Below are 16524 nucleotides of genomic sequence, written 5' to 3' on the forward strand. Positions count from 1 at the left end.
CCGACGCAGGAAGTCTTTGGTTTACGTTGCTCCTTTTATAAGCCAGCGAAAAATGTGTTTGTGTATGCAGGCGGCGACACAAAGTGTTGATCGGCCCGTGTGAGTCCGAGCAGGAAGGAGTATTTGCACGAGTGTGTTTGCACAGCGGCAGGTACTAATGGTTCTGCTGTGAACTGATCTCACTTCATCACCGAACACTCAGCCTGTGTGTGTGTGTGTGTGTGTGTGTGTGTGTGTGTGTGTGTGTGTGTTTTCCATTATGTCAAGCAGAGGACAGCCCTTGCTCCGTTGTTGTAATGCTGCTGGAATGTCATTTCCACATTTTCACCCACACACTGGTCACCCAGATAACTGGGCAGCTTTGGAGGCCGGCAGTTCTTCAAATGGTTTAGAATCAAGAGCCTCAGAAATCCACTGGAAAAACAGCGACACAGGCCCCCTGAAATAGGATTTTATATCAAACACGTGACAAAAACGACTTGAAAGTGAAAACAAACAATTCCTTTTCTGTTGGAGACCCTCTGGTACTTGTTTAAACCCCCTGGAGGTCAAATTGTGCATCTAAAATAACAGTTACAGAAGTCTAATTCCCAAAAAAACGTTACTTTTTAATCACGTTTAATCATATATTGTTCTGCTGTTGTTTTGAATGTGTTGAGCTCTCTGTGTGACATTTAACCCAAACAGCTGCTCTCTGTCTCTGTCTCTGTTCAGTGGGCCGACTGGAGGAAGCTCTGGAGTGCGCGCTGACCTATCTGTTGTTCCACGAGGGAGAGGAGTTTGTTACGGAAAATTTGGAATATTACCGAGAGGAGCTGGGACACGATGGCAAGCCGAGAGAGGTCAGAAACAAAACAAATCAGCATTTAGTCGACGGCTTGATCGGACATACTGCATGAACCGGTTAACACAGAACCCCACAGGAAACCAGCGATGCTAAAAAGCATCTTGTTGTATTAACAGTGCAATATGCTTTCTTACCACTAGATGCTAGCACGGGTCACAGAGTAGGCCTTTAATTGCCTCTTTAATCACAACCTGTCAGATGGTAGAGAAGCAAAGTAAATGATGCAACCTGGAATATAAACCTTGGAGGGAGAGAAAGAGCAGAGAGAAGTGTGTACTTTATTTGAGGAGGCAGAAGCCTGCTGACTTTTTATATATATATGAGTATTTTGCCTCACAGTTTTTGCTTTTCCGTCGCTCCTTTCAACTGGAAGCACAACACCAGTCGTGTGGACACAGTTTCTACATCATATTTTGTTCTTTTCCTCTCAAGCACCAACTCAGCTCGTAAAAGAATAATTGCTGGGGTTGAAGAAGCGTCCTCCTCGCTTGTGCCTTTTCGTAGATCCCACTTGCGCTGCCTCTTTTCCCCGTAACGCCTGCTTTTCATTAGCGCGCCGCGGCTCCCAGTGCGACCGCGTGTGGCTGACAATGCTCACACTGTACACGTGGGAGTGAGTGAGTGAGTGTGTAAGTGGCAGATAAAGACGGGCCGAGAGCCACCGGGCCTCAGCTTGCGCCCGTGTTTTTCTCCTCATAGTTTACATTTTTTACCCCCCCCCCCCTCCCCTCCAAGTCCTTCACACTCAAACGCTCAGTTTGCAGCAGAGTGGCTGGCCGACAGCTCGCCTCCACTCTCGGCCGCCTCCTCGTCCTCTCCGCCTCCGGCCCGTCGGGAGCTCGTTTACAGAACTCTAGATGTCAGTGCCAGGGCCGACGTGCCGCCTTGCCAAGGAATCCGGTCTGTCAGGAACTGTGCCGGAGGAGGAAAAGCAATGTGAGCGAGGTTTCTGGAACTGCTGTCTTCGGAGGGTTGTGAAATAGAGGGCGTCCCGCCTCCCACTTCCTCCAAACAGAAATTCACTGTTTGGGTTGTGTGTTATTTTGTCAGACAGCCCCTTCTCTTCTCTTAAAGCTTTGCTAACTTTTTCACAAACACACAAAAATGATGTATCTGCGTCACAGCTTTGTGTTACTGTTAGTCTTTGTCACAACGTGAGTTACAGGCAAAATAATGCGGCCAAAACAGCCAAAAAAGAGATACAGTTTGCCTGCAAGACATTTTATCCCTCATGTTCCTGCACCTTTTTGAGGGACTCGTCCCTTCAGTGGGACCCTCTTCCTTTCCAGTAACCCCCCCCCCCCCCCTCTCTCTGTCTCAGCCTCTAAGGCGACGGCTAAATGCCTGCATTTACAGTTAATAACCCACCGTAAAAAGTGTCACCATGCCGATGTTTTGTAGGAAGTCGCCTGGTACCTGAGGAGGCACAAACAGGAACTGGAGCTCCTGCTGATTGGCAGTAAAACCATGGGTGCTGAATTCACAGAGGGGGTAAGTAAATGGGGGGAACGTCTTTTCAAGATCGGCCGTAAACTCAAAGCAGGCCGCAGGTGCTCGTTGACGAGCCCGGTGCCCTTTAATTCACCGCCGTGCCTCCAGATGAAAAATAAACCAGCACGGTTTAATGGGTAGTTATTTGTAAGCTGCCCCATGTGTTTCTAATGCAGAGCAGATCCTCTGCTGGGTGAGTGAACCATGTGTGTGTGTGGCAGCTCGCTGGCTGACTCAGAGCAGGGTAACAGGTGTCTGGCAGCGGGCAGACCCTGCACGGCTGCCTTTCTTGGCCAACAGTGACTCCTGGTGTTCAGAAAGTAAAGCGCGCTTCAGAATTTCCGTTTGACCTTTGTTTCTTGTTTTTGTTTTAGAATTACTGGAGCGCCTCAGGCGGCAGAGATGACTCCACACGGTAGGTGTTGCGTTACATGTTGACGAATAAGAAAAAAAAAAATCAAGGAATAATGTCACAACAGTCATCAAAAGTTTGTTTGTGATCAGAGAAGAACTGCATGAATGCAAACTCTTTGGAGATCTGTTGTTTATTTCCTCCAGATAAAAAAAAGTTAAAGCCGTAGATTTCACCGCTTGACTCTTGAAAAAGTTTTCTAACCATAGTACGGCTCTAGAACAGGCACGGGCAAACTACGGCTAACTCATTTTCAATAGACATTAAAGCACATGTTTTCTACATATCCCATAGTATATATATTTTTCCTCCTATGAGGTGGGCCACTAAAACACTCCATCCATCCGCTCCCGCTCCGGGCCCCAAAAGATTTTTCAACACATTGTGGCTCCACCAGTCAAAAAGTTTGCCCACCGCTGGTCTAGAAGGACCGTTTACTCCATTTGCATTCTACACTTTTGTGATAGTACAGATGGCAGTGAAATCCCTCTTAGGTTTGTGACGGCACCCACAGGTGCTTGTCCGACAAAGCCTCACTTGCAGACAGAAGCTAAAGCTGAGAGTATGGTGGGAGTGAGAGAATGAATCATGAAACACTACTTCACATCGCCAGGGATGAAATAACATTTCTTTAAAAAAAATAATAAAATAATAATAATAAAAAAAGCTTTTGAAAAAGTTGTATAAGAAGGTGTTCATCCAGTTCACACTGTATCTGGGTTCATCCAGGATTCCCTCCAGCACCGACGGCTGGATGGACTATGTTCCCATCTCAGAGAAGAAGAAAGTGGTGGACTCTGCTCAGCTCAAAGAAGGTGAAAGCCCTCAGCGCAGTGAGATGGGAGTAAAAAAAACAAAACAAAAAAACCATCAGCGCATCACTTCAAAGCTCCCGACCCCCCCCCCACACACACACACACACACACACACACTCACTCATGCTCTCCAAATGCAGGTGGCCCCCTGGTGTATGACAGCGTGCAGCTGGTGCAGAACTCGGCGGCCCTGAACGGGACCCAGCGGGTGCTGCTGGATCACGTCATATCTGAGCAGGAGTGTTTGGACCTCAGCCACCTGGCACACGTGAGGGTTTAACGCCACTTTCAAAAATCATCTGTGGTGCTTCTTTTCGGTTTACTCTGCGCTGTCCCACTTCAAGGCTGCACTTGGCCCAAGACAAACGACTCTTTATCCACTCGGTTTACACGGCACGTCGCCGCCCGGGCCGACCGTCGGAAGCTAATTTATTTTCTTGACCCCCAGGCTGTCACCATGGCAGGAGACGGTTACAGAGGCAGGATGTCTCCTCACACCCCCAATGAGAAGTTTGAAGGAGCCACAGTGCTTAAAACCCTGCAGGTACTTGCAACTCAAAATGCTCACAGTGCTGTGTCTGGTACAGTGTTGTTGGGATTACTCCATAAAAGTAATCCAACCACTGATTACTGATTACTTCTTAAAAAAAAGTAATCCAATTACTTCTTTAACTACTTTGTTCCATAAGGAATCAATTACTAATTCCTTTAGTTTAAAAAAGATAAAGTAGCAGTTGAGAACGTCTTGTTTCCTGCACATAAAGTACAACAAACCACAGTATTCCTAGATTTAGACGAGATGAACTCAAAATGGTGTTTGTATTTCCAGCTATCAAACACAATCGCTGTCTTTTCTTTTGGCATGTCAATGACGTTGCATGCACGGCTGCATCATCGATCTGTGATATCATTGTTTTTGTTTGTTTTTCTAAATAAATTCAGACATTTTGTGGGTAATAAGATATTTTTAGCTTGCAAAGTATTTCAGAAAAGTAATGGAATCATTACTTTATAAAGTAATTATGACATAATCACCAGTTTTGTAACAGTAATCCTGTTATATTACTCCGTTACTAAAAAAAAAGTAGTTTAATTACAAGAGTGGATTACTTAGTAATGGATTACTCGCCATCACTGGCCCAGTTGTCTTTTGTGGTGGTCAGAGGCATGAGGAGGTGCGACTGTAACTCTCTTCTTTCTATTTTTTTTCCGCCGCAGTACGGCTACGAGGGCAGAGTGCCGATGAGGAGCGCCCGCCTCTTCTACGACATCAGTGAGCGCGCCAGGCGGATCGTGGAGTCCTACTTTGTGCTCAACTCCACTTTGCACTTCTCCTACACACACCTCGTGTGCCGGACAGCCATCACAGGTCACTGACACACACACACACACACACACACACATTGATTTAACAAGGTGCTGGAAACATCCCTGAGCAGCTTTGGGTCCAGATTGACTATGTTTGCAGAAATCTTTCATCCCACACTGATGCTTAGTGTATCTTCCAGCCGGCTTCTGTTGCTGTTCTCCACCGTTTATTCATTTTTACGCACTGCTTGTCCGTCAACAGGCCAGCAGGACCACAGGAATGACCTGAGTCACCCCATCCACGCCGACAACTGTCTGCTGGACCCCGAGGCCAACGAGTGCTGGAAGGAGCCTCCAGCCTACACCTACAGAGACTACAGGTGCGCCGAGGAGACGCCGGCTGTCGTCTTTTCCGCTTTCAGTCTGACTCGGTTCTGATGCTCTCATTCTTTCCCCCAGCGCACTGTTATACCTGAATGGAGATTTTGAAGGAGGGGAATTCATATTCACAGAGATGGATGCCAAAACCGTGACGGTAAGACGGTCCTCCAAGAACCAGATCATCCCCACTGGCCATGAATGCATCATCAACACATGGCACGGCTGCAAAATGTGACTGAGAGAGTTTTAACGGCCTGTGTCCTCCGCAGGCGTCGGTGAAGCCCCGGTGCGGCAGGATGGTGGGTTTCTCATCAGGAGGGGAAAACCCTCACGGTGTGAAAGCCGTCACCAACGGCCAGAGGTGCGCCGTCGCCCTGTGGTTCACTCTGGACCCGCTCTTCAGAGAACTGGTATGTCCAGGTTTGTTTAGGAAAAAAAGAAATTCTAAACAAGAAAAGGATTTTTTTTTTTTTTTAAGGTTTATTTAATTCTAATGCAAAACTATATAAATCATAAATATATGTGTACAATCTAATGGATATTATAATAGTATTGACTAGAAAATAATAATTATTATTATTATTATTATCATTATTATTATTATTGTTATTAAGTAAGATTTTGACTTTGCGGTCATATTTTTGCATTTTGAAGAAAGAAGAAAGGCTTTGACTGAGGAGCTTAAGTTTGATGATAACAGTTGCAAGCTTCAAAATACAGCAGAATCACTCAATACTCTGATACAATACATCTGAAAAATAAGGCAGCTGGAATACCTGCTCACCTTTTAGCACCAACACAGGAAATGATGGACTGTCAATTTCCTCTGTTATAAATCCTTTTGGTGACGTCTTGATTCTCATTTGGGTACATTCACTAGCTCCGGTTTGATTTGTTTCTCATAAAAACAGCACATCATCCACCTGAGATATATTTTTTTGTCTTTTTCTGTTTCCCTCTGCTGTCCCAGGAGAGGCTGCAGGCAGACGAGGTCATCCAGGCGCTGGAAACACAGTCAGTGTGGGGTCAGGGACTCAGTATCAACCCTAAAGATGAACTATAGAAGCAGAAAACCAGCTTCACTGCCCCTATTAATCCCCCATCCCATCTATATTTGAATTATTTATTGAATCGACCTTTGGATCACAACATTTCTATTTTTGTACTGTTTGAGGTGCAAGGTTATTAATATTTTCATGTCTTTTTTTTCCTCAGTTTGTCTCCTTTCATTGTTTGTGTTGTTCATCCACACACCAGTACTTGAGTTTACTTTTGGTTTCTTTTGTCGTTTCCTAAAGCGACAGACTTTAGTTGGGAGAAATACTTATTTCACATCATTTCTGCTTCCCGGCGATTTTGAAGAGTTTCACGGATGATTTGTTCGTGTAACCTCGCTGAACTGTGAAGAAGCAAAGAGAAAAAAATGCCTTTCTTTGTTCTTGTTTTGGAAAGTGTGTTCAAGTTTATTTAAAAAAACAACAACAACTTTGTACAAATATTTTAAGAAAAACTCATTTATAGGTCAATAGCTATTGAACAATGCATTCAAGCCTAAACACCATGATAATTAACACAGCTATCTTTAAAAAAATAATAAAATAAAAAAAAATAAATAGTGCCTGTAACAATAAATGGGAAGCAGCATACTGCTATAAAATCGACTGTTAGTTGATTTTCTAAAGGAACTAAAAGAAATGTTTTGCGAGTCCTGAGCATAGCACTCTGTCCGTCTCTGTGTGTCTGAAAAATATGTTTTCTGTCACACCTTTAGTCACATTTTTTCTAATGCTAGTGGTTGACTCGCTTCCGTCTGGGCACACAAGGCTGAAACGCTGGTAAAAAATGTTCACTGACATGAGAAACGTGTCGTATGGTTTACTTTAATTTATGTCTTTTTAAGAACAGGCGGCTGCTGCCTCGGCCGTCTGCATTTTATATGAGGAACTTTTATTCATAAAAGAGGTCAATTGTTCCTGTTTCAAGGAATGCATATGTGTTCTGTCTTTGATGTTGTTTATGTTTGTGTTGATGATACAGATGATAGACTTGAGTCGTGCACTGTAAATCCAATGGAGAGAATTAGCGTCGACGTGCTAACCATGAACACACTCCTGTCATTTTCAGTGGTTTTAGCCACTTTTGTGTCACTGATATTTAATTTTGAAATGCTGTAGCACACAAAATGTTCTGTGTACATGCCTATAAATTAAAAATATATTTCATATCTATAGCTGAACGGGTTTTTGTTTTTGCACGCAAACCTTCTCTAGTATGCTTAAAAATCACTCTGCATTGATCCAAAGACAAACCGTTTCACAAACTAAACACATGGACATTTAACCAAATGAATGGCCCAGCTGAGAAGAGCTCAACTTAAAGTGCATCTGCCACAACACAAAATAAATACAGTTAAAAAAAAAAAAGAAGCAGATTCTTGATACATTTCCCTTCATATTCGGTTCACACAGCGTAAAAGCCACTGTTGTAAAGAGCCAAATAAACATCATATTAAGTACTTATACACCATCAAATCTTTGGTTTCGTGGGTGATGTTAAAGGAGCAATAGCCAAAACTGATATTGACTGAAAGTAAAATTGGAGGAGAATTGGAGTCCTGCAACATGTGTGTGTGTGTGTGCATTCAGTTCACGACTACAACATCTCTTGATGGAACCACTCGGTAAATGGACCCTCTAAGTGCTCATTGCGGGTGGGCTGGGTGTTCCTGCCCTCAGAAGTGGTATGCCAGCTGTTCACTGAATCTGAATGGCTGTGTTTCACTGAAGGCTCCTTGCAGGTCCCTCATTCGTCGGGCACGTCGCTCTTCCAGCACCAACCTGCGCGTTTGCTCCAGAGCCGCCTGCTCCTCTGCTCGCTTCTCTGCCCGTTTCCGTCTCAGCCACCTGCAGATGGGAGGAGCGGGAGGATGCTGTGATCAGTCGATCAGTAAACCGTGGGATGCAAAGTTCGCTTTACCAGCATCTCCATCGTGTGGATCGATGAACTATTCAGAAAAGAAATTGACAAAATCTATGTCCTTTGTTGTTTTGGCTTGCCCTGCCTTGGAGAAACCATGTGCTAAAAGATGCGGTTCTATAAGTCAGCTCTTTGTGATGTCACAAAGGGCACTGATACCTCTCCAGGGTCTTGCCTCAGCTTGGTTCCCATCTCCTTACAAACATGTGGAAGTCTAAGCTTAGCAAGAAACCAACGTTTACACCGGAGGCTGTAAACAGAAGGCTAAATGCCCTGTTTTCTGCAGTTCCGTAGTTTTTTGTTTATTTTTCAGGTGACGGATCAACTTACAACTTGAAGGCACGTTCACACTCGTCGCGGCTGCGTATGTGGTAGCTGCTGTCTTGCTCGAGCCTCTTCATCTCCTCCAGCTGCCGCTCTCGCTGCTGCTGTTCCTGCTTCCTCTGCAGCCACAGCCTGAAGGACTCCTGCGGGTCGCTGGAGTCTCCCTGCATTGTTACAACACAAACTGACACAGCTGACCAAAATAGCTGATTTGAGGAGGAGCTGTATAGAAAAATATTCTCTGTAAATTAATATTTTAGGGTGATTATTTTAGGTCCTTTATTAGGGTGACGGAGCTAAACCAATCCACTGTTATCATACAAAGTTCTTTTAAAGATTCCCTCCTGAATCCCAAACTTGATGTCTCCTGTAGTTTACATAAATGCGCCCCCTGGTGGTTTGTACCTTGCAATTGCTCCTCTCCATCTCCTGTGCTCGATGGATTCTTTTCTCCTCCTGAAGCTGTTCCCTCTTCCTCAGCAGCCAGGCTTTGAACGCCAGCTCATTCTCCTGCTTTCTGTACTCGTGCTCTTCGTGCTTCTTCTCCTCGGCCTGTTGAAACAGCGATGAAAAGCAAACAAAGTTTATTTGTTTATTGGATCCCCATCACTGCAGTGAAGACTATTCTTCCTGGGGTTCAAGGATTTACATTTCAAATTTCAAACTTAATGTAATGAAATACTAACCTAATGCAATAAAAAGTACAACCATTACAATAAAAACATAACTAAATCAAGACAAAAAAAAAAAGAGGATCTGAGATGCAAATGAATTCAACCCTTCAATTGTTGAAACAACCAGAACCAAACAACAAAAAATTACTCCATTTAACACAATCAGAATTTCAGAATAAAACAAACAACTAGAAACTGACTTCCTTACTAAGTACTGCTACTAAGTTCTGCCCAATCCCAGTTCCTACCTCCCTGGCCAGCCTCTCCTTCCTCCTCTGGACCCTCTGCAGCAGCTCCTTCTGCTGGGCTGACAGGGTGTAGGTGGCCTGGCCCGTCGTCCCCGTGGCCGACTGTACCCGCCGCTTGACGCCGTTCACCTGACCGCCCCGCCGGCCGTGGCTGGCCGAGCTCGGCCTGTTCCTGGGCTGGGCCGGGGGTCTGGGAGCGGGGAGGAGGTGCTGAGCACGAGGCCGGGATGAAGAAGAGGAGGAGGAGAAGACGGAAGCGGAGGAGCGGTGAGCTCTGCTGGAGCTCGACGCCTCTTCCTTGAGACGAGGCGAGTGGTGGCCGTGCTCGCCGTTCGCAATGGGGGGGAGTCGCCCTCGACTCTCCACCTCGTGCAGACTGACCAGGTCAAACTTGCCGTCCTTCTCCACCAGCACCTTGCCCTCCTGGACACCCTGGCCTCCCTCGCTGCTCAGCCCAGCCTTGCCGGACCCGCTCCGAGGCGAGAGTTTCAGTTCAGAAAACTTCCCAGACACTTCGGCCTCCTGGCTGCTCGTGCCGCCGTCATCCCCACTGCCACTGCTTCCATCTCTTTTGAAGTGCAGCGGAGGCACCACTAAATCCACCAGTTTGTCTTTGAAATGCAGCCGCCTTTGCCTCGACTCGTGTGGAGGCTCCTGGTCCAGCAGCTCCCGGTTGGCCTGCTCGATCTTCTCTAAGATGTACTTTTTCTCCTCCTCAGTCTGCTCCTCCACATCCGCAGGGTCCATGGAGGAGAGCTGATCCGGGCTGTCCGTGTCCGAATCATATTCAAATGGTTCCATAGGCGAGGGCCACCTCTCCTCATCTTCTACCACCTCCTCTGGTTGGTGTCTCTTTATCTCCTTATGGTTTTTAGCCATTTTCTTAGCGCGTTTCAGCTTCTCATCCTCCTCCAGTTCTTTGTTGATTTCAGCTTCAATGTCCTCGTAGTCGGGACCCTGTGGGGAAGCAGTGGAGGTGCACCGCATTCGTTGATTAGATTTGCCTGGAACTGAATGAGCAGTGTCAGCGCTCAGCAGGTAACAAGCGTAATCATGCGACAACAGACGTGTCTGAGAGCGTCCGTTAATATTGCATGCAGAGATGGACCGGAGAAGACACGCCGCTGTGTGTCAACAGAGTAGGTTTCACGTGCAAAACACAAAGACATGCCAGCTCGCGTAACTCAACACTGGCCACTACGCTTTCACAAAGCAGGAGCGGAGAGCAGTAAGAGCAGCACTCAAGACTCCACTGTAGCGTACAGCAGTGGAGAGAGCCAGAGAAGTGAAGGAGGAAAGGCTTGAAGTTGTAGCATAAATGGTGACGTGCACTGACACCTCATTTACCTGGTCCTCGCTGCGACCCTCCTCACTGATCAGCCAGTCCAGATCTTTCTCAAAATCATCCTCATACTCCACCTGAGGCTTTGTGCAAATGGCTTCACTCATAGTCAACGCTGGAATAAGATCAAACTGTCATTTACAACACTTAACGTTTGGCTGCTGCTCTGCTTTGCTCTGCTCGACTGCTGTTCTCACAACTTCACAGGGTGATTTTCTACTTTTCGTGCAGTGCCATTCTTTGTTGAAAACCCATTCATCTTCAGCAATTCATTAGAAATCTCTGACGTGAAATCATGGTCGCCAGAGGGATGATTAAAAAAAAAAAAAAAAGGATATGTGTCTTCCTCAAGTCAAAACTCTGTTAACCAGTAGGTTAGTATGACACTGTCACTGTAATGTAACTCTTGTATTTGTCTTATTAGTTGGACTGTTCACTATAAAATAGAACTTTTTAGTGTTTTGGCACCAACCACAGCCAATCTGTCAATGCTATAGTTTAACAGATTGTCAACACATTCTGGGCAGACAACAGATTATTTCTATCTTGAACACAGATTCATCTTGTCTACTTGTCTGCAGCTTAAATCTATGTCTTTAGGCTGCATCCAAGATACATGTTCTGTTTATAGGCTTCACATCTTAGGTATACTCACTATAGGTCTACATGTATATTGGACTGGAAGTTTATGGATTCTCCCGTCCGTCCTCCTTTCTTCTATTTTTAATAGTGAGGGCAAGACAGACTTTGGTCGAAAAGCGGTACATATTACGCCTCGTGGAATAGCGTCAATTAGTGAATGATGGGGCTGCGAGTGGGGGAAAAAAACCTTGTCAATTAATAGGAATCAACTCACCACCAGTAGGTCAGGGCGAATGACTTGTGCCGAGCTATCAGACAGAAAACACCCAGCAGGCTTCTTCTCAGTCGGCCCAGCTAACTGGCCCACATAGTGCGCTCTAGTCTGCGGAGCGACACCTGTGCACATAATCTGCTTCCAGTCCCTCTAAAAGGTTTAATAGTGCCGTCGTCATAGAGACCCAAAACACGCTTTACGACGCGCGCATGCTCACACGAGCAGCCGCGCAGCAAAGTCACTTCATAAAAGCTGCAGGCGCACATAGGATTAAACAAAAGGATAACAACAACAGCCTTCTTGTTGGCCAGACATATTTATTACCCGAACTAGCATTTGCAATACCGAAAAACTAGTTCTATTAATTTTGCCAGTCTTGTCTGATGTCAAGCCTCTGTATCCTAGGCTGCAAAGATGCAAATAATATGTCAAATTAAGAATTAAAATATTGGTTTTGTCAGTGTAGCTTATGTGTTATTTTGGATGGTAAGAAGAGTTGTGCGGGCAACATGTTTGTTTTGTTCTTTACTAAAGTAAAAACCTGTTTTACATATCGGTATTTTTATTAGGAAGTCCCCTTGAGGTGTGTGTGTGTGTGTGTGTGTGTGTGTGTGTCCGGTAATATGGTACAATGCACCCTGGGACTTGAAGTTAGACAGCCGGTTTCCCCACGCCTTGTCAACCGCTGCCGAGAACTACTTTTCCCATAATGCCCCTGTTATTACCAAGGAAGCACACGCCCACCTGACGTGCAACGTCTACGCGACTGATAGCACGCACGCAGACAGAACTTCTGATAATGTTTGAACTCAGTACTCCGTAACCATCTGCGTCCGCCACGAACCGTCCGCGGAACGGTTGTTTGTTTGTTTGTTTTTTTACGTTAGACAAAATGTCCACCATCGTTTTTTGCGCTGCAAACAAAACCGCTCTCACATCCACGAGGCGGTGTGTTTTCTCACACGTAAAGGGACTGGTCGGTCCAGGGGAGCTGCAGTCACCGCTAGCTTCGCTCACTCCGCTTCCGGGGTCGAGATGGCTTCCCAGAGGTTCCTGCGTGCGGTTCATGTCCCAGGGGACCGCGGGAGGAGGCTCCGCCGCCGGCCGGAGCAGGAGAGCGGCCGCAGCGCTGAGTGGAGCCGCAGCAGTGACTGCAGCGGCGGCCGTGGCGGGTCTCTTAGCGAACCGTAAGCACTTCCAGCGGGCTGAGATGGCAACAAAAGTACCCCAGCCCGCCGTGGGCAAGGAGGAGGAGGAGGTGGACATCCTGGAGAGGTGCCGGAGCTTCATGTCGGAGCCGGTGACCGACGTCGGCGTGCTGCAGGAGAGGAAGGCGGAGATGTGTACGAGGATGGAGATGCTGATCATGGAGACGCAGGCCGAGTTCTGCAGAGCCTTGCAGGAGGTGGACGGAGGGACGTTCAAGGTGGACCAGTGGAGGAGGAAGGAAGGTGAGGGGATAAAGGAGGTGGGCTCAGCTGTGTTGGCGCTTCCATTTAGAAAGATGTTTTTCCCTCTCTGGGAAAATGCAGTGGAGGTTTGGGGCCATTGGTAGCTGCAAGCACGATTGCAGATGGCAAACACGGTGTGTCTTGTTGTTTTTTTTTGTCTTTGTATGTACGTGGATGTTGAATGTATACCGTTGGTTTTTCCACCTATAAGCTTAATTTTCAGGCTCCCTCCTAAAAGCTTAACAGCTGCACTGGGAGACCCGATTCATGCACAACTCGATGATGATAGAGGGCTTGTGTGTGCATAAACAAACAAATTAAATCCCTTGAGTTGCTTAACCTGCCTGAACAGAACTGAACACAAGACTCCTCTAACTAAAAACAAAGGTTTGCAACACGTCAGAAATCTCATCTTCGTTATCTTGAAACGGTGTTCATCATGTCTCCTTGCTCAGGTGGTGGAGGAATCAGCTGCGTGATGCAAGACGGAAAAGTCTTTGAGAAGGCAGGGGTCAATGTGTCCGTGGTGTCGGGATACCTGACGGAGGAGGCCGCCAAGCAGATGAGGAGCAGAGGGAAGGTCCTGAAGGGAAAAGATGGTAGGACAGGCTTGTCACACGTTTGCCCTCCTTTTTTTTTTTAAATCCAGAATCAAATTGTGATTTCTTTTTTTTTTTTTTTCTCCTCCCAGGTAAGCTACCGTTTTGTGCCATGGGTGTGAGCTCTGTGATCCATCCCAAGAACCCCAACATCCCCACAGTGCACTTCAACTACAGATACTTTGAGATCGAAGAGGAAGACGGTGAGTGGCGCCTGACGCCAGCGACCGTGCCTCGCCGTCAGCGTCGCCATTGAGGTCGCGGATGAATGACGACCCTTGTCCCCCGCTCTCCAGGCTCCAAGCAGTGGTGGTTCGGTGGAGGCACGGACCTGACGCCGGTGTACGTCAACGAGGAAGACGGCTACCACTTCCACAACACCCTGAAGGAGGCCTGCGACAAGCACCACTCGCAGTACTACCCCGACTTCAAGAAATGGTACAGTTTAACTTCACAATATAGAAACCCTTGAAACTGAGGAGTGTGTTTCTATCCATCTGATTGCTCTGCATCGCTGAGTGAGGGTTGCGAAGGGTGTATCCCCGCTGTCAGATGATGATAAGAGAAGACCTTAGATTTTCCGTTGCAACAAAAACTGTTGAGTCATGTTGTTGGCAGCAAAAAGCAAATATATAAGATGTGTTATAACACAGCTTATCAACTGAAGTTTCAACAAAAGTTTTTTGAAATTCATATGCCTTTCAAAGTTGTTGTTTTTTTTTTTATCATTCATTCATTCATTCATTCAACTCCATGGTAGCCCCACATTAAGCTTTTCATCTCATTAAGTTTTTCAAGCTACGAAAAACTGGACTGCTCATTTTGTATTATACTGTTTGTTTGAAAGGATTTTTATTTCTTTTTTTATGTTTACAGTGCTCTATTTTAGATTAAAGCTGAAATGTTTTAAATTTGTGGATTTTATTCATTCATTGATTATGTATGTGCTTATACAACATTGTAAGGGGAAGCTGAATCTTACAAGCTTTGCTTCTTTTGGTTCCTTCTCGAACTTGCACTTTATCTTTTTTTTTGTTAGTTTTGTTGCACATATTGGCTCTTTTACCTGTGCTTGTTTGAGACATATAAAAATAAAATAAAATCTCTCAGCTCTGGTTTAATATTTATCACTATTAGAACACGAGCCGTACGACTAAACAGCATTTTTCCCTCTCCGCCAGGTGCGATCGGTACTTCTACATCCGGCACAGAGGAGAGACCCGAGGTATCGGCGGCATCTTCTTCGATGACCTGGACTCCCCCAGTCAGGAAGAGGCCTTTAACTTTGTGAAGAGCTGCGCCCGCACCGTGGTGCCCTGCTACCTGCCCATCGTGTACAAACACCTCAACGACTCCTTTACGGAGGAGGACAAGGACTGGCAGCAGGTTCGACGAGGAAGGTGAGGCAAACACACACGCGCACACACAGGCAAGTGTTCATGTGTGATACCAAAATGCAGGTTGTTAAAATCTATTTATAAAATGCATAGAAATTACTAACTCAACTCAGCTGTGCATTCCTATACAGTTTAAAAAGTAATTTTGTATCAGCCAAGTACAAAAAAAAATCATTGATTCGAAAGTCAAAATTATCATCATCAGTAAGAATTAATTTCACATTCAACATACTCACAGAGGAAGATCATTTTTAGCCTTGCATCATTTCTATTCTAAATGTGAATATTTATCACACATCTGTGAACGCTGGGTGCGTTTTACATCACTTTTATTTGACTCTGCGTTGCAGATACGTGGAGTTCAACCTGGTGTACGACAGGGGAGTGAAGTTTGGCCTGGCCACGCCCGGCTCCAGGATCGAGAGCATTCTGATGTCGCTCCCCCTCACCGCCAGGTAACAGCAGAGTGCCTCTGCTGCAGCGGCAGCACGAAGCAGCCCAGGTCACCCGGTAACCAGCTCCTCCTCTCTCCCTCAGGTGGGAGTACATGCACGAGCCTGCCAAAGGGTCCCGAGAGGCCCGGATGCTGGAGGTTTTACGGAACCCCAAGGAGTGGGTGTGACGCCTTTGTTTACAGGTTTGACCGAGTCGACGTGGACGCGACAGCCATGGAAGCAGCCTCTAGCATTTTTGTTTGTTTGTTTTTCTTCAATTTCTTGTTTTTTTTGATCAGCAATCTTCAATGTTGGAAAGTCTGTTGCACTTGAACATTAATTACCGGACATTGTTGTCTCAAATCTCTCTAAATCAATCCCAAATTGATCTTAACTTCCATTTTACAGTGTTGATGTTATGCACAATCTGTGTTCTCTTCCATATCTGGGCCTTACGTGTTGTGTTGCACAAGCCTTGGTAACTTTTGCTAATTTTCCTCTCCAACAAAGCACTGAAAGGTAAAAAAAAAAAAAAAAAAAAAGGATGAGTTGAACCACTGAGTTTGTGCCTCCGTTTTTTTTTCTTTTTTTCTTGAATTAATTGTACGATGAAAGTTAATGAGCGTTGTGATTCCTCAAAGCCAGTTTACTCTGGACCTTGTTGTCCATTTGTGGTTAATGAGTTACTCACCAGATTTTGCTTGAACAGCCGAAGCAATGTTTGGATTTTGTATCAGGTTCCGGTGGCTAAAGGTGAATCGCAAGCCAGTGGCTTCTGACGGCACACATCAAGAAGCAATTTCAAATGTAAGAATAATTTATAGGTACTAGTAAAATTGTTTGCTTTCATACCTTTGACCTCAGGTTTCTTCTTTTTTTTCTATACATGCATGACTCAGCAATCTGATGGATGGATTCCTAATTGTAATAAAAACTCAGTTTTAAAAGTTCCAGTGTGTAACATTTAGC

General features: G+C 45.6%; 3 protein-coding genes across 5 annotated transcripts in view; 2 read left to right on the top strand and 1 right to left on the bottom strand.

Moving 5' to 3' along the window:
• Nucleotides 1-7484, top strand: part of p3h2 (prolyl 3-hydroxylase 2) — a 45804-nt gene extending 38320 nt beyond the window's left edge. Inside the window, exons 5-15 of the mRNA XM_076022763.1 lie at nucleotides 715-842; nucleotides 2249-2338; nucleotides 2713-2753; nucleotides 3480-3565; nucleotides 3706-3833; nucleotides 4014-4109; nucleotides 4784-4934; nucleotides 5136-5253; nucleotides 5333-5408; nucleotides 5524-5664; nucleotides 6225-7484. Of these exons, the coding sequence (XP_075878878.1) occupies nucleotides 715-842; nucleotides 2249-2338; nucleotides 2713-2753; nucleotides 3480-3565; nucleotides 3706-3833; nucleotides 4014-4109; nucleotides 4784-4934; nucleotides 5136-5253; nucleotides 5333-5408; nucleotides 5524-5664; nucleotides 6225-6317 (1148 nt within the window). The 3' untranslated portion in view covers nucleotides 6318-7484. The remainder of the gene's footprint in view (nucleotides 1-714; nucleotides 843-2248; nucleotides 2339-2712; nucleotides 2754-3479; nucleotides 3566-3705; nucleotides 3834-4013; nucleotides 4110-4783; nucleotides 4935-5135; nucleotides 5254-5332; nucleotides 5409-5523; nucleotides 5665-6224) is intronic.
• Nucleotides 6726-11875, bottom strand: ccdc181 (coiled-coil domain containing 181). 3 transcript variants are annotated; one of them, XM_076022777.1, is made up of 6 exons: nucleotides 11675-11802; nucleotides 10824-10933; nucleotides 9477-10433; nucleotides 8960-9106; nucleotides 8561-8718; nucleotides 6726-8157 (listed from the first exon to the last, which is right to left on the bottom strand). In XM_076022777.1, exons 2-6 carry the CDS (start codon nucleotides 10923-10925, stop codon nucleotides 7986-7988), a joined length of 1536 nt encoding a protein of 511 aa, XP_075878892.1. In that variant the 5' UTR covers nucleotides 10926-10933; nucleotides 11675-11802; the 3' UTR covers nucleotides 6726-7985. The 3 variants fall into 3 exon arrangements, with proteins under 3 accessions (XP_075878892.1, XP_075878891.1, XP_075878893.1); XM_076022776.1 differs by lacking the exon at nucleotides 10824-10933 and having other exon boundaries at nucleotides 11675-11875; XM_076022778.1 differs by lacking the exon at nucleotides 11675-11802 and having other exon boundaries at nucleotides 10824-11499.
• Nucleotides 11876-12419: 544 nt separating this feature from the next.
• Nucleotides 12420-16404, top strand: cpox (coproporphyrinogen oxidase). The gene is made up of 7 exons (XM_076022779.1): nucleotides 12420-13125; nucleotides 13581-13724; nucleotides 13817-13927; nucleotides 14021-14162; nucleotides 14906-15124; nucleotides 15472-15576; nucleotides 15659-16404. The coding sequence occupies exons 1-7, from the start codon at nucleotides 12567-12569 to the stop codon at nucleotides 15741-15743; spliced, it is 1365 nt and encodes a 454-aa protein (XP_075878894.1). The 5' UTR covers nucleotides 12420-12566; the 3' UTR covers nucleotides 15744-16404.
• Nucleotides 16405-16524: the final 120 nt, after the last annotated feature.

Source organism: Nelusetta ayraudi, unplaced genomic scaffold (genome assembly GCF_046127955.1).
Source record: "Nelusetta ayraudi isolate G7.1 ecotype Tasmania unplaced genomic scaffold, CSIRO-AGI_Nayr_v1 ptg000013l, whole genome shotgun sequence".
Taxonomy (NCBI): Eukaryota; Metazoa; Chordata; class Actinopteri; order Tetraodontiformes; family Monacanthidae; genus Nelusetta; species Nelusetta ayraudi.

Bases quoted from the DNA above. Each gene is read 5' to 3' on its own strand.
- ccdc181 (XM_076022776.1), bottom strand. From the start codon at position 11,806: ATGTGCACAGGTGTCGCTCCGCAGACTAGAGCGCACTATGTGGGCCAG. The intron at 10,434-11,674 runs GTGAGTTGATTC...GCTTCCCCACAG, and splicing joins TTCGCCCTGACCTACTGGTG to GGTCCCGACTACGAGGACAT. The intron at 8,719-8,959 runs GTACAAACCACC...GTAACAATGCAG, and splicing joins TGGAGAGGAGCAATTGCAAG to GGAGACTCCAGCGACCCGCA.
- cpox (XM_076022779.1), top strand. From the start codon at position 12,567: ATGTCCACCATCGTTTTTTGCGCTGCAAACAAAACCGCTCTCACATCC. The intron at 13,928-14,020 runs GTGAGTGGCGCC...CCCGCTCTCCAG, and splicing joins TGAGATCGAAGAGGAAGACG to GCTCCAAGCAGTGGTGGTTC. The intron at 14,163-14,905 runs GTACAGTTTAAC...CCTCTCCGCCAG, and splicing joins TACCCCGACTTCAAGAAATG to GTGCGATCGGTACTTCTACA.